This window comes from Girardinichthys multiradiatus, chromosome Y (genome assembly GCF_021462225.1).
Source record: "Girardinichthys multiradiatus isolate DD_20200921_A chromosome Y, DD_fGirMul_XY1, whole genome shotgun sequence".
Taxonomy (NCBI): Eukaryota; Metazoa; Chordata; class Actinopteri; order Cyprinodontiformes; family Goodeidae; genus Girardinichthys; species Girardinichthys multiradiatus.
The window spans coordinates 5,363,897-5,379,531 of NC_061818.1; the positions used below are offsets into that span (position 1 = coordinate 5,363,897).

At 40.3% G+C, this 15,635-nt stretch overlaps 1 protein-coding gene across 2 annotated transcripts in view; it reads right to left on the reverse strand.

Moving 5' to 3' along the window:
• Window positions 1-3,961: 3,961 nt before the first annotated feature.
• LOC124864545 (proline-rich protein 12-like) overlaps window positions 3,962-15,635 on the reverse strand; it is a 78,453-nt gene continuing 66,779 nt past the window's right edge. For both annotated transcript variants that reach the window (XM_047359362.1, XM_047359364.1), the window contains exons 10-16: window positions 15,198-15,331; window positions 14,291-15,072; window positions 13,108-13,227; window positions 12,104-12,201; window positions 11,858-11,989; window positions 7,144-7,239; window positions 3,962-5,062 (exon numbers count right to left, since the gene is read on the reverse strand). In XM_047359362.1, the coding sequence (XP_047215318.1) occupies window positions 4,928-5,062; window positions 7,144-7,239; window positions 11,858-11,989; window positions 12,104-12,201; window positions 13,108-13,227; window positions 14,291-15,072; window positions 15,198-15,331 (1,497 nt within the window). In that variant the 3' untranslated portion in view covers window positions 3,962-4,927. The remainder of the gene's footprint in view (window positions 5,063-7,143; window positions 7,240-11,857; window positions 11,990-12,103; window positions 12,202-13,107; window positions 13,228-14,290; window positions 15,073-15,197; window positions 15,332-15,635) is intronic.

A 15,635-nucleotide genomic window follows, 5' to 3' on the forward strand; every position in this document is an offset into this window, starting at 1 on the left:
CGCTGGCAGGGAAGAAGCCTCTCAGCATCATGCTAAAAGGCAACTACGCTTTACAGCTGGCAGTGCTCTTAGGTTTTGAAGCCTCATCTTGATATCATCAAACCATTTTACTGGGGCCCAACGCAGTTTGTAGTATTTGTCTTGGCTGACCATAAAATTATTCTCCAGAAGATAGTTGTCTTGTCCATGTGGTGATCTCCAAATGTTAGTCAAGCTAGAATGTGTTGGACTGCCTTCGGTGTTACAGTGACATTGTAAGTAAGTAAACTTTATTTATATAGCACCTTTAACAGCAAAAAATCACAAAGTACTTTATGAAGTGCAAATAAAATAAATACAAGTATAGGCTTAATATAATACAAAGAAAATAAGAACAGCTAATTGGCACATTGGTGCTCCAGCAACTTCCAGTTTATGGTAGGCTTTAGCCTTGATTCCTCCTGGTTTGTTCCTAAACATCCTAACCAATGTCCTTCCATCTGAAGGTGACAGTTTGGCTCTGATAGTTGAAACTTGGGCATAGCTGGTTGTTTCAACAGAACAATGATCTCACAAACATCCAGACAAGCAGGCTAACATGAAGCTTCTGGAATGTCCTCACCATTAGTTGTATGGGACATCTATAGACTGTGCTTATAAGCTGTGTGTGTGCTAGTAAAATAAATGTAAATGAACTCTACCACTTTAGTCAACATGAATGTAGGGATCAGGGGAACGTTGCTAGGCCTGTTTAAATCTTATTTGTCTGACAGATTCCAGTTTGTTTATGTAAATGATAAATTATCTTTAAACTCCAGGGTTAATTGTGGAGTACCACATGGTTCAGTACTTGGGCCAATCTCTTTACTATATATTTGCTTCCAATAGGTCAAATTATCAGGCAGCATAGGATAAATTTTCACTGTTACGCTGATGATACTCAGCTTTACTTATCCATAAATCCTGATGAGCCCAACCAGTTAGATAGACTACAAGCATGTCTTGAAGACATAAAAACTTGGATGACTTTAAATTTTTTGCTTCTAAATTCAGACAAGACAGAAGTTGTCATCTTTGGACCGGAGTCTTTAAAAAAGAAACTGCTTAGTCAATCACTTAACCTGGATGGCATTAAATTGACCTCCGGTAATAAAGTAAAAAATCTTGGGGTTATTTTTGACCAGGACATGTCATTTAAATCCCATATTAAACAGGTTTCTAGGATTTCCTTCTTTCACCTCCGGAACATTGCCAAAATTAGAAATATCCTATCCAGGAGTGACGCTGAAAAACTAGTCCATGCATTTGTTACTTCAAGGCTGGACTATTGTAATGCTCTACTATCAGGATGTCCACAAAATGCAGTTAAAAGCCTTCAGCTGATTCAAAATGCTGCAGCAAGAGTTCTGATGAAAATTAAAAAGAGAGATCATATTTCTCCTATTTTAGCTTCCCTTCATTGGCTCCCTGTTAAATCCAGAATATAATTTAAAATTATCCTCCTCACATATAAAGCCCTTAATGATCTAGCTCCATCATACATCTGATTGGGCCATATGTTCCTAACAGGGCACTTCGTTCATAGACTGCAGGTTTACTGGTGGTTCCTAGAGTGTCTAGAAGTAGAATGGGAGGCAGATCTTTTAGTTATCAGGCTCCTCTTCTGTGGAACCAGCTCCGGGTTTTGGTTCGTGAGGCAGACACCCTGTCTACTTTTAAGTCTAGGCTTAAAATTTTCCTTTTTGATAAAGCTTATAGTTAGAGTGGCTTTGTCAGGATCTGGGTTGTGTTTGTATATTTTGTGCTTGCAACTTGTGTCTCAGTGTTTTCCAGATTGTGCTGAGCTTCCCAGGAGTGCTGGGTGACAGGTGTGACTTATCCTGCTGATTGCTTGGTGGAGTATTTAAGCGGGAGGCTGCTAGTACTTCAACGCCAGTGTGTTTGCCTTCTGTGGTAACAAGCTCAGCCAATGCAAAGTCTATGCTTCATCTCTCGTTTTATGGATTAACTTTGTTCATGTGTTTTTGCAGACCAGAACCAGGACTTTTGGATTTATGTCTCTGAGCCACGGACCCTGTGAGCTAAGTGTTTTCTGGTTTAACTTCATTTTGTGGATTTTGTTCTCTACTTTGTTTTCGTCTGGATCTTCGACCAAGCTGGCAGTTTCCTGCAACTCTCATCTCCTGGACCAAGAACTAAGCCTCACCTTTCTCCAAGCACAATTAAGTCACTGCCTAATGATCTACTACGTAGACTGGACTTCAACAAAATGAGTCCTGAATCCCTCTATCCCTGGCGACCTGACCACATCCATTCAGTAAGCCGTTTATGTTTCCTTCCCGAAATTTCTTGGTTTTTGCCATCTACGTGTGTTCCCTGTATTTACCAGTTCTCTTCCCCTCTTCCCCAACAGTTGGAGTTTTTGCCTGTTTACGTTCCCTGTTCATTTTGTTTTCCAAATAAACAACCTTATAACTTTACATTCTCTCTCCGGAGTGTTCTCTGTATGTGGGTCAGAGCTATTACGAAAACAATGACAGGCTTAGGCTATCTTCCTTATTTTTTATCTCTGCCTTCCTCCCTCCCTGTTGGACGGAGTAAGGTGGTGTCAGGTTTAGCCAAAACCAGCTCAGTTATGGTTGAGGTACAAACACACCCTCCATTTCTGCTACTTGTATGACCCCTTCTCTTTTCCAATGGTTATAATCAGTCTGACAGAGAGAGGTATCCCAATCCTTGTGGTTTTTAGTATAACAATGACCATCAGTGGGCTCTAGATGGACAAACTTTATCAGTTTATTATTTTACTTAGTGTCCCTACACATGGCCCGTTCTGGGGTGGGCGGGCTCTGGCAGTTTAGTTTGGCCCCCCAGCAGCCCCGCGCCGTTCCAGACCCTTTGTGGGGTGCCTTGAGACAACATTGTTGTAAATAAGTGCAATATAAATAAATAAACTGAAACTATCTCTGTAGTTATGCTGCTATAGGCATAGGCTGCTGGAGGACCTAATTACCACTTTCACCCTCTTCGCTACATTCTCATACTACTCTCCAATTTTGCATTATTTGCTGTTATTTCAGCTTTTAACTTTATGTTCTCTCTCTTTTCTCTTCCTAGAAGCTACACCTGGCCTGACTCTGTGTCTACCTGTGACACCTTTCTTGAGAGGGGCATCATCCGAGCTTCTGCTGGCAACAACTTAATGCTCACCCTCTACCGATGATCCACATGGCCCTGTTTAACCCTTTCTTTCTCCTAGATATAGCAATTGACTGAGCTTTTACTGTGACTAACTCTATGTGCTCTCTTTCAGACTCTATCCTTGAAAACTGGCTCTGAGTTTATCTGTTCTTTCTTTCTAGATGAAACGACTAAAGGAGCTACAGCCATTAACATTTACTTTTCCTTCCCATAGAAAGTACTCCTGGATCAGTGCTTCTTTGTTCTCTTTGTGTCTCTGGTCTGTTCTCTCAAACCCCCAGTCGGTCGTGGCAGATGGCTGCTCACACTGAGCCTGGTTCTGCTGGAGGTTTCTTCCTGTTAAAAGGGAGTTTTTCCTCTCCACTGTCGCTACATGCATGCTCAGTTTGAGGGATTGCTACATAGTCAACGCCAGTGACTGTCCACTGTCTCTACATGCTCATCCAGGAGGAGTGACTGCTACAAATCTGTGACTGGATGCAATCTGCTGGGTTTCCTTAGACAGAAAACGTTTTTATCCAATTTGAATAAATAACTGAATCTGACTGCACTGTTCAATGATTAGGATTAATTGGAATGTGTGTACCTGACTTTTGTGAAGTGCCTTGAGACAACATGTGTTGTGAATTGGCGCTATATAAATAAAACTGAATTGAAACTGAATTGAATTGAATTGAATTGAATGGGAAATCCAGGCCGATAAGTAGATAATGTGAATTATGGTAACGGCACTGTACTTCTATTCTTTCAAGCAAAGGTGAAAAACTTGAGCAAGATGCTGTTTATTTTTAATCATGTTTGTCATTTTGATCAGTTTTATTTCCCTTTGTCAAATACAGGAATTTCATGTACAGAGGAGTAACTGCCAACTAGAGAATGGAGCAGCTGTACAGTGTTTACACATTGAAAGAGTCTCCAGAAGAGGCAGAACAATAGGAATAATCATCATCATCAATATTCAACAACAAACAGATAAAAATGACCAACATTAAACACTGACATTTAGGCTGCTAGAGGCTCTTTTAATCTCACATTTCTTTAGAGAAAGGCGTGCTTTATTTTTTCATTCCTTAGTCATTTGTAGCAGTTGAACCATCTTTTTAAAAAGAAACAAACACATCATGGTTTGGATCAGAACACATTTCTGGTCCTGCAAACAGCATTTTATTCTTTTTTATCTTTACTGAAGATTGTACAAACATCATATAGTCCACTAAAGCCTCATTTTAGCTCACTCATCCCCAGTTTGAACTTTGTGGGTTTGAACAAAACCAATAAAGTAGGGCGGCTCATTTTATGTACATCCCATTAAAATATTTTTCAAAAATAAGAACAAACAACCCTCTGTTAGGGTGGTCATTTTTAAAAGTGTCACTGTATAAATGATACAAACCAGAGTTATTAACACATCCTTACAGACAGCTTTTAGGTGTCCATTAAAGTTCTGAGGATATCTCTGACCACCCTCTCCTCATGACTTCTGTTTATAGATTTGGTGAAAAATCCACCACATTCAAAGAGTTCATAATCCTCTGTTTGTCAATACAAACCTTCAAATCAAGAGGCACCTAAGATTGGATTCTACAATAAAACATGTACCACAAACAAACTGCTGGCAGCTGTTCTCTGGTTGCAACCAAACCGTTTGTGTAGTGGGATTCTTTCGCTTCACAAACGCAAAATACCTCTGGCTACTTGATACTGTGGGTGGATGCAGGAGTTCAGAGGCTGAGGCGTTGGTCCTCCTTCAGGCCTTGGCACTAAGGGTAAGAAGTTCAATGAAGGAGCTAAAAAGGCTCTCCAGCCAGGCCTGGTTGGCCATGCACTGCTGCACCACCTCCTCCTGGCCAGGGTCCTCAGCTGCCTGCTCGATGTTATCCGTCTGGACAGGAAACAACAGTCAGGTACAGACATCACAAGAGTCATAACATCTCTACAACATACCTGAGGTCATCTGTGAGGTTAGGGTCTATGGTAGACGATGGTCAAAAAGAACTGATGCTTTAAGCATGACTTGATTCAAGGCAGAGGGTTAGGGTTGGGCATGTTGTACCACATCTTTATCTGTCACTGGACGTAACATCAATTTACAAAGGAAAATAGGTTTGGGGATTGAAATAAAAGGAAATGACGAGGAGATTAAATATAAACATTTCTGTTAGGGGTTATTCACACAAGTCATTTACAGTGTCATGCAAAAGTATTCATACAGTCAGTGTACTTTATTTGTATTCAATGTGATTCTATTGTGAGTCTATTGGAGTCTGTCTCTATTGGGATATGTCTTTACCAGCTTTGTACATCTATAATTTGGAATTATTCGCAAAATAGCTCGAGGTCAGACAGACTGGATAGATTCTTCAAGTCTTGTCACAGATTCTCAGCTACATTTGGGTCTGGACTTTGACTTGACCATTCTAACACATAATTATGCTTTGATCTAAACCAAACCATTGTATTTCTGTTTATGGTGGTTGTCGTGCTTGTACATGAACCTCCACCTCAGTCTCAAGTCTTCTGCAGCCTCTAACAGGTTTCCATCCAGGATTGTCCTGGATTTAGCTCCGACCATCTTCCCATCAACTCTGACCAGATGCCCTCAGCATGATGCTGGCACCACCAAGTCTCACCATCGGTACGGTGTGATGTGCAGTGTTAGTTTTCCTCTACACATAGGGCCTGATCTTCAAATGGTTTGCATTTTTAAATGTTTTTACTGTTATTTTGTAGCACTTTGAGATACTTAAATAATTTCTTATTATTTGTTATAATATATTTTCTTATTACCTCCAACTCCATGGCTTCAAACCTTATCTTTCTTTTACAGCCGCTCTGCTCTATATTGTGACAGCCAGTAGCACACACAATATCCTTATTTAAATAGGGTAGTTCAAATCGCTTTTGCACCTGTTTTTCATTGTGCACACAATCTTTGTAGATCACCCATTTATTGCATGTGCTTTTATTTTTTACAAGCAATTTAGCGTTTCTTATTTGGAATCTTTGAAGATCAGGCCCAAAGTGTTTTGATCTTCACGGAACAGCTGTATTAATACTTAGATTAAACTACAAACACCTGGACTCCATTTACTGATGGCTTCTGAAGGGAAATGGTTGCACAGGATTTTTTAGGGGCATCAGAGTAAAGGGGGCCGAATAGTAACACACACTTTTCATTTGTAAAATGTTTGACAACTTTATACCATTTTCATTCCACCACACTATAATGCACCACTTTGTGTTGGTCTATCACATACATTCTTATAAAATACATTGAAGGTGACATATTAAAATGTAAGCAGAACCTAGGGACGAAAATCTTTTAATCTAATATTTCCCATTCACTAGTTTTTTCTGTGAATCATAGACCAAAAACCACCAAAATAATACAGATTTTACGTTTTTTACTTCTCTAAGTCAATGAAATAAGTAAAATGCTTTCTTTGCTCTTTACTAAATCTGCTTTGTTGTGCTGTTCTCTATGCTTTGTACATGTACATACTGGGATTTATATACAATATGGTTAATCAAATCTGGTCAATAAACTTGTTTCGATGTTTCATCTCTGCACGTACACAGTTTTAGTGATGGAACAACTGAGTTTTAATTACCTGGCCTTGCGTCTCTCACAGAAGGTGAATTATAGGTTCAATGTCAAATTTATAGTGGTTTATACTTTTTGCACAGCAGAGTTAAATTCAACAGCCAACAAAGCTGTCATTAATGGGATGCAAAAAAGTTGTGTGACAAACGTTGTTCGGGAGCAGAGGAGTGAGTCCAATTAAAGCAAACATATAGTTTGCTATTTTCTGTAGTACACTATACTTACTTTATTTTTGTATTATATGCGTTTTCTTATTGGCTTGGAATAAACCTTTAAATAAATAAATAAAGATTCTACAATGTTCAGATAGAGGACACAGAAAAGCCAAGCTAATCACAGAACTGGATATAGATACTTACCTCCTTCTTGCAGTGCAGGAAGGTGTGATACTTGTAGTGGTGAAGAGAATGATACAGATTGTATATTCGACAGGTTTCAATTGAAAGCTTCATGTCCTGAGGAATTTTAAAAGAGGACAAGTTAAATAGCAAACCGAACAAATATCTTCTCTTTTATAGGATGTCCGCAACTTTTCAGCAAAATAGGAAGTACTTTCCCATTTTCCTGACCTCTTCCTTAGATCTTTCCATGTTCTGCTCAGGGAAATAAGGTTAAAAAAATGAATGATTTGTTTGTGGAATGTAAGGGGCAAAAACACTAAGAAAGTTCTTGTTTTATATAGAGCCACTGTAAAATAAAAAGTTAGTCTCAAGCATTGCTTACGTAAGCGAACTCAACAAGGAATTCAGCACCTCAGATAAAATAGTTGACATTTTTTACACCATGTCATTCATTATTTAAATAAAAACTAATCTGCGCCACCATGCACGGTGGCGCAGTTGGTAGCACTGTTGCCTTGCAGCAAGAAGGTCCTGGGTTCGATTCCTGGCCTGGGGTCTTTCTGCATGGAGTTTGCATGTTCTCCCCGTGCATGCGTGGGTTCTCACTGGGTACTCCGGCTTCCTCCCACAGTCCAAAGACATGCCTGTTAGGTTAATTGGTCACTCTAAATTGACCTTAGGTGTATGAATGAGTGTGTGCATGGTTGTTTGTGTGTTGCCCTGCGATGGACTGGCGATCTGTCCAGGGTGTACCCTGCCTCTCGCCCATAGACTGCTGGAGATAGGCACCAGCTCCCCCGTGACCCACTATGGAATAAGCGGTAGAAAATGACTGACTGACTGACTAATCTAAAATGTGGCAGCATTGTGTAAAAAGGTCCACTCTGTGATTCTGCATTATGTAGAATGACCACGTAGCTGTCATAACTTGAAGCAATCATTTGTCTTTCATGACATTGGAGAGATATTTTGTTCCACTCTTCTTTACTGCTTTGTTTCAGTTAATCGAGATTTGCAGGCATTTTTTTCTGTGCAGCTTTCTTATGGAGCCCCCACTTTTCAGCCATTCTGTTGCAGATTTGATGCTGTGGTTGGAACCATTGTCCTGTTGATTAGCCAGATAGGGTCAAGCTTCAGCTGACAGACAGTCCGCCTCATATTTGATTCCAGAAGAAGGAAGTTTATGTAAAAATACCCTATTATTATTATTATTTATTTATTTATTTTATTAAAGAAATCACCACTGCCTTACCCATAATACATTAGGGACACATATACAGTTATATCTAAAAAGAAATTTGAATATCAAGAAAAAGTTCAGAAAGTAACATCATATTATAAAGATTCATTACACACAGAGTGAAATATTTCAAGCCTTTATTTTTTGTAATTGTGATAATAATGGATTACAGATAATGCAAGCGCTAAATTTTCTCAGAAATAATAAAAAAGATATTTTAAAGAGAAATTTCAGGCTTCTGAAAGTAGGTTCATTTCTATGTACTCAGTACCTGGTCTGGGCTCCTTTTGCATGAATTACTGCATTAATCCAGCGTGGCATGGAGGAGATCAGCCTGTGGTTCTGCTGAAGTCTTTAGGAAGCCCAGGTTACTTTGATAGTGGCCTTCAGGTCATCTGCATTGTTGTTTCCACTGTGTCTCATCTTCCTCTTGACAGAACTCCATAGATTCTCTGTGAGGTTCAGACCAGCCCAGTTTGCTGGCCAATCAAGTGCAGTAACACCATGAATACAGCACTCTGAACAACCAGCAATCACATTTTCACCTTTTGTGGCTAACCACTCTTGTGGAGGGTGTCAATAGCTATGTTGACTTGTACATTAAATTTCATGATTAGATTCAAATAAATAAGTGTGAATCAAATAATCCAATCATGACGTGTGTTTTCGTGCACCACTCTTAATTCAGAAGAGAAGCACTTTGATATACAGAGTTGTCGAATTTCCCTAAAGCAACCGCAGAAGATGTATGTCCAATTCAGTTCAATTTATTTATATAGCGGCAGTTCACAACACATGTCATCTCAAGGCACTTTAAAAAGTCAATTCAACCAAATCATACAGATTTTAAGTTGGGTACATAGATTCCTAACGATCAAACAGTGCAGTCAGATTCAGTTTATTGTTCAAATTGATTAAAAGTTTTTCTACGTAAGGAAACCCAGCAGATTGCATCAAGGCAGTGGCTTGCAGCATTCGCTCCTCCTAGATGAGCATGTAGAGACAGTGGAGAGGAAAATTCCCTTTTAACAGAAGGAAAACCTCCAGCAGAACCAGGCTCAGTGTGAGAGGCCATCTGCCACAACCGACTTCTGCCTGTGATGTAAAAAAGCAAACGGCAAACGTGATAGTGTGTTGATTCTGAGTGTTCTGACCGTCCAGATTGGAGCCGTACCAGTTTCTGAGAGCGGTTGAGGCCTTATTCCTTCTATAATGCCACTACAGGTTAAATGTGGAAATAAACCAGATGTTTCCCCGCGATTTTGCGTCTCGCCACTAAAGGTGGAAATGTGTTGTGTTGACACAGGGCACACATGCCCAGTCCTGTCAGTTTGCCACAATCAGAATGATCCGATCAAGTGTTTACATGCCCACCGTTTAGATTGACAATTGGCATAAATCACCCGTTTCATTCGGAATACAATTTCATTCCAATCAAGCTGAATCAGATCACAATATTCAGATTGGCGCATTTACATTATGCATTGTTATTACAATTGGCCCTTTATTCTGAATACTTATGTCCTTGTAAACATGCCTATTGAATGTCTTCTGGACATCTGTCCCATCAGCAGTCTTCCTGATGATTGAACAGCCTACTGACACAGGCAGAGACCATTTAGGAAACCTTTGCAGATGTTTGAGTTAATTAGCTGATAAACTGGCTGATTTCACTTGTTCACAATATTCTAATGTTCTTAATGAATTTTGAGTTTTCATTAGCTGTAAGCCATAATCATCAAAATTACAAGAAATAAAGACTTGAAATATTTCACTCTACAACAACAAATATGATTTCTGTTTTGGCTTTTTTTATACAGGTCCTTCTCAAAATATTAGCATATTGTGATAAAGTTCATTATTTTTCATAATGTCATGATGAAAATTTAACATTCATATATTTTAGATTCATTGCACACTAACTGAAATATTTCAGGTCTTTTATTGTCTTAATACGGATGATTTTGGCATACAGCTCATGAAAACCCAAAATTCCTATCTCACAAAATTAGCATATTTCATCCGATCAATAAAAGAAAAGTGTTTTTAATACAAAAAACGTCAACCTTCAAATAATCATGTACAGTTATGCACTCAATACTTGGTCGGGAATCCTTTTGCAGAAATGACTGCTTCAATGCGGCGTGGCATGGAGGCAATCAGCCTGTGGCACTGCTGAGGTCTTATGGAGGCCCAGGATGCTTCGATAGCGGCCTTTAGCTCATCCAGAGTGTTGGGTCTTGAGTCTCTCAACGTTCTCTTCACAATATCCCACAGATTCTCTATGGGGTTCAGGTCAGGAGAGTTGGCAGGCCAATTGAGCACAGTGACACCATGGTCAGTAAACCATTTACCAGTGGTTTTACCACTGTGAGCAGGTGCCAGGTCGTGCTGAAAAATGAAATCTTCATCTCCATGAAGCTTTTCAGCAGATGGAAGCATGAAGTGCTCCAAAATCTCCTGATAGCTAGCTGCATTGACCCTGCCCTTGATAAAACACAGTGGACCAACACCAGCAGCTGACACGGCACCCCAGACCATCACTGACTGTGGGTACTTGACACTGGACTTCTGGCATTTTGGCATTTCCTTCTCCCCAGTCTTCCTCCAGACTCTGGCACCTTGATTTCCGAATGTCATGCAGAATTTGCTTTCATCCGAAAAAAGTACTTTGGACCACTGAGCAACAGTCCAGTGCTGCTTCTCTGTAGCCCAGGTCAGGCGCTTCTGCCGCTGTTTCTGGTTCAAAAGTGGCTTGACCTGGGGAATGCGGCACCTGTAGCCCATTTCCTGCACACGCCTGTGCACGGTGGCTCTGGATGTTTCTACTCCAGACTCAGTCCACTGCTTCCGCAGGTCCCCCAAGGTCTGGAATCGGCCCTTCTCCACAATCTTCCTCAGGGTCCGGTCACCCCTTCTCGTTGTGCAGCGTTTTCTGCCACACTTTTTCCTTCCCACAGACTTCCCACTGAGGTGCCTTGATACAGCACTCTGGGAACAGCCTATTTGTTCAGAAATTTATTTCTGTGTCTTACCCTCTTGCTTGAGGGTGTCAATAGTGGCCTTCTGGACAGCAGTCAGGTCGGCAGTCTTACCCATGATTGGGGTTTTGAGTGATGAACCAGGCTGGGAGTTTTAAAGGCCTCAGGAATCTTTTGCAGGTGTTTAGAGTTAACTCGTTGATTCAGATGATTAGGTTCATAGCTCGTTTAGAGACCCTTTTAATGATATGCTAATTTTGTGAGATAGGAATTTTGGGTTTTCATGAGCTGTATGCCAAAATCATCTGTATTAAGACAATAAAAGACCTGAAATATTTCAGTTAGTGTGCAATGAATCTAAAATATATTAATGTTAAATTTTCATCATGACATTATGGAAAATAATGAACTTTATCACAATATGCTAATATTTTGAGAAGGACCTGTAGTTTGATACTTCTAATTAAAGCTTAGATCTATAACCCAGTGTGATACTGCCATATCTTCTCACCTGCTGCTTTGGAACACTCTTCTTGACACGACTGAGGGTCTTACGGCTGTAACCCTCACCGCCCAGATGAACTCTGACAGCTCCTGACTCCAGAGGGTCTGCTGTCATTTTGGGGTACATATGTAAAGCCTCCTGGAAAAAGAGGGGAAGTTGTAGCTCAACTCTTCTACTAGTGTTTTTGAAATAATCGTTCTAGTGTTTTGGAATGCAAGTGTGGAAGCCAAAAAGAAGAACGTGAATGTTTACCTGATGCTGAGCACTCATATTGACTCTTCTCAACAACCTTTTCTTCTGTGCACTCAGTAAGCTGTCAATTTTTCTCATGGGAGGGAGGTACAGCTCATCTAAGCAGTGAGAACAACAGAATAGTTCTTCACTTTTAACTTACGCTTCTTGAAAGAAAATATTCATTGTATTCATGTAGGGCTTTCTATGACGCATTTAAACACTTCCTTTCCAGGATAGATAGTAAATTAAACAGCTTCAAGGATTTGTACAACTATAAGCTGACATCATTTAGGTTTTTTTAGATTTCCTCCATTCCAAAAGGGTTCAAAACTATACATACAGGCTTATACATATATATACGTTCAATAGTGCTGAGGTATTGGTGATTCTAGAAGCTTCAAGTCCAAGTCGACGACCTCTTCGCACCATGTTCGTCGGCATCCACTGCCCCGCCCCATCAGTTTACATGGGCTATCACTTCATGACTGACTCATTCCCAATCACTTCCACTTTCTTATAACACTGACAGTTGACAGAAGAATATTAAGGAGCGAGGAAATTTCACGACTGGACTTATTGGACTTGCACAGATTGCATCCTATCACAGTATCATGCTGGAATTCACTGAGCTCCTGAGAGCGATCCATTCTTTCATAAATGTTTGTAAAAACAGTCTGCATGCTTGGTGCTTGATTTTAAACACCTGATTTTAATTATTTGGATAGGTGAGTAAATACCTCAGGCAACATAGTGTGTATATTCAAGCCTGTTTGTAAAATTTTGACTCTTGGAAATCTACATTAGATGAAAACATGTGAACCTGATGCTGATCTTTAAAATCCCCTTAAGTTGTGTCCTTTATTATTAAACTGCAAAGAGAGTACATTTAAAAAAATCATGACAAATTGCAGCTGATGAAAGGGGGTTTATGAACTCTGACCATGCAGGATCTCTCAACTGTATGATCAGTAAATAATTATATTTCTATAAGTCAATAGTTGTAATGTAAACGTGAGACTCACCATTGGTGTCCTCCAGAGCTTGGATCATATCAGGGTCGAGTGCTGTGCTCACCAGCATCTCCACGTAGCTCCTGAACATCTCCCTCATAGCCCGACTGTTCACGCCTCCCCGCACAAGGCCTAGAGCACAGAGATACAGTGTGAGGGTGGACATAGTGCAGTGGTGATTCTGACACAAATGTGTTTGGTGACTTCACTGGTCTTACTTTTATAAGCTTTTATGAAATTATTCATAAAATTAGAGTTCAATATTTCCTGTGTTGATGCTATATAGCTTCTTTAGTTTTTTCTGATATGCAGGGTATGAACCTCTGTAGATAGATTGCTGTCTTCTTAGTGCTTGGACTTGATCCAAGTTTGTCAGCTTCTGTTCCCCCACCTACTCTTTGAGAACTGACCATCGCTTCTTACAGGGGTTAACATCAGGAGAAGTTCCTGACCACTGGAAAACTTTAATGTTCTGATGACCTTTTCTTCTCCAAACAATCAAAAGGAGACTTCATCAAAAAAAAATAACTTTGCAGCAGTCTCTCCATCTTTATATTTCTTGCAGAACCTCTGTGTGTTCTTGATGCTTTTCTTTGATAGAAGTATTTTGTCCCTCTTTATCTCACTGTGTGTGCTGACAGACTTACACCCTCCTGTTGCAGCTCTGCACTGGCAGCAAGATGATTCTGGAGCAGACAGTACTGGACTCACTGCACACTCTAGGACATTCCGAAGCCTTCTTTACTGCAGCTGGACCTTTCACCTTGAGGTTGTTGATTACTTTGAAAACTAGTCTTTCAGCTGTAAAGTTCTTGGTTGCAGTTTACTGCATGTGAGGCCATGACGGTTCACACCTTTCTTTGCACATAACCACAAGATGACAATATCTTCAAACACACCAGACTGTCTGCTCTGTTAGAGCAGTTAGTCTGCTAATGACACTGATTGCCAGAGTGACTTTAGTTGGACTCTCTCCTAGCTTCAGCTGTGTGGATGTTGGTTGGGAACAATTGTGTTTTTATAAAAAAACTGTTTAATGTAATTTATTATGTATATCTTATGTCTTTTCACAACAATCTGTAAACAATGTGAAGTCTGACAACAAAACCTGAAGCCATAAAAGCAACATCTGTGTCACTGACAGAGGACAATATGTGACGGACATGTATGACCATGTGCACACAAAGCTGCTGACCTTCATCCTCACTGGGTCGGGAGGAGTCAGACTCAGAGGAAGACGATGGTACCTCCTTCAGCCACTTTTTCCTCTTCTTTGGGGGAGGCTCAGCTCTGTCTTTTGAAGTCTTGTTTTTCTCTCCTTCTCTCTTCTCTTTCAGTCTTAATATTTCTGCGGTTCCATCTCTTCCCTGTCTCTTTTCTTTCTCAACATCTCGTCTCTCCCTTTCTTTCTGCTCAACCTGCTTCTCTCTCATATTCCTCTCCTGTTTAGAGATTTCCCTCCTTTCTCCTTTCTCCCTCTCTTTTTGCTCTTTATCTTTCTGTTCTCTCTCTTGTCTCAGTCTTTCACTCCACTCTTGTTCTCGTTTCTCCTTCTCTCTCTGCTCCCTATTCCTCCTCTCCATCTGCTCTCTTTCACTTTGTTCTCGCTCATATTCCCGTCTCTCTCTGTCCTTGTTCTCTTTTTCTCTCCCCTTTCTCTCTTTCTGTTTATTCACCCTCTCTATCTCTCTCTCTTTTTCACTGAGCTCCCTCTGTTTTTGCTGTCTTTCTTCTCGTTTTCTCATATTTTCTTTCTCTTTGTGCTCCCTCTCATGTTTCTCCTTCTCCTCCCTCCTCTCTCTTTCTTTAAGCTCCTTTTCTATTTTCTCTCTCTGTTCTCTTTCATGTTCTTTTTCTCTGGCTCTCTGCTCCTTCAGCTCTCTTTCTTTTTGTCTCTCCTTGTCTCTGTCATCTCTCTCCACTCGTGGCTGTCTTTGACTGTGAATGCTTGGCACCTGTTTAGCTAGAGACTGGCGTCTGCCAGACGGTTGGAAGGAAGGACAAACACACAGTGAGCACCTGTCCACAGCTCCAAGGAGCAGGATAATGATGTGTGAACAATGTTAAGCCAGTAACAGGAGAAAGTAAACCTGTAGCCTTACCTCAGGGCCTGGCCAGCTCGGTGCCATGGCTTCCGAGAGCACACTCGGACGTAGTCTTTCTTATTGACGTTCTCCAGGAACTTCACATATAGACGCTGGTAGCACATTTTGGCATCTCCAAAGTAGCCCAGATACTGAGGAAAACCATGGAGCACAGGATTACAGGAACATACACTGGTCCAGACAGTGTTATTCACCTGTTCCAACCAATAACTTCAGACAGATTTTCCTGGGATTTTATGTGACAGATCAGCACAACGCATCTCATTGTTAAGTGCTACAAAAAGGATTAATGATCTCCCAGATATTTTTCAAATGTAAATCTAAAAAGTGTAGTTAAATCTAAAAAGTGTAGTTATGAATATCTCCTTTACGTCTGATGTGGGTTAGGTTCTACAACAGCATCTCACTCATCCATTCATTTTTATTATGGACACA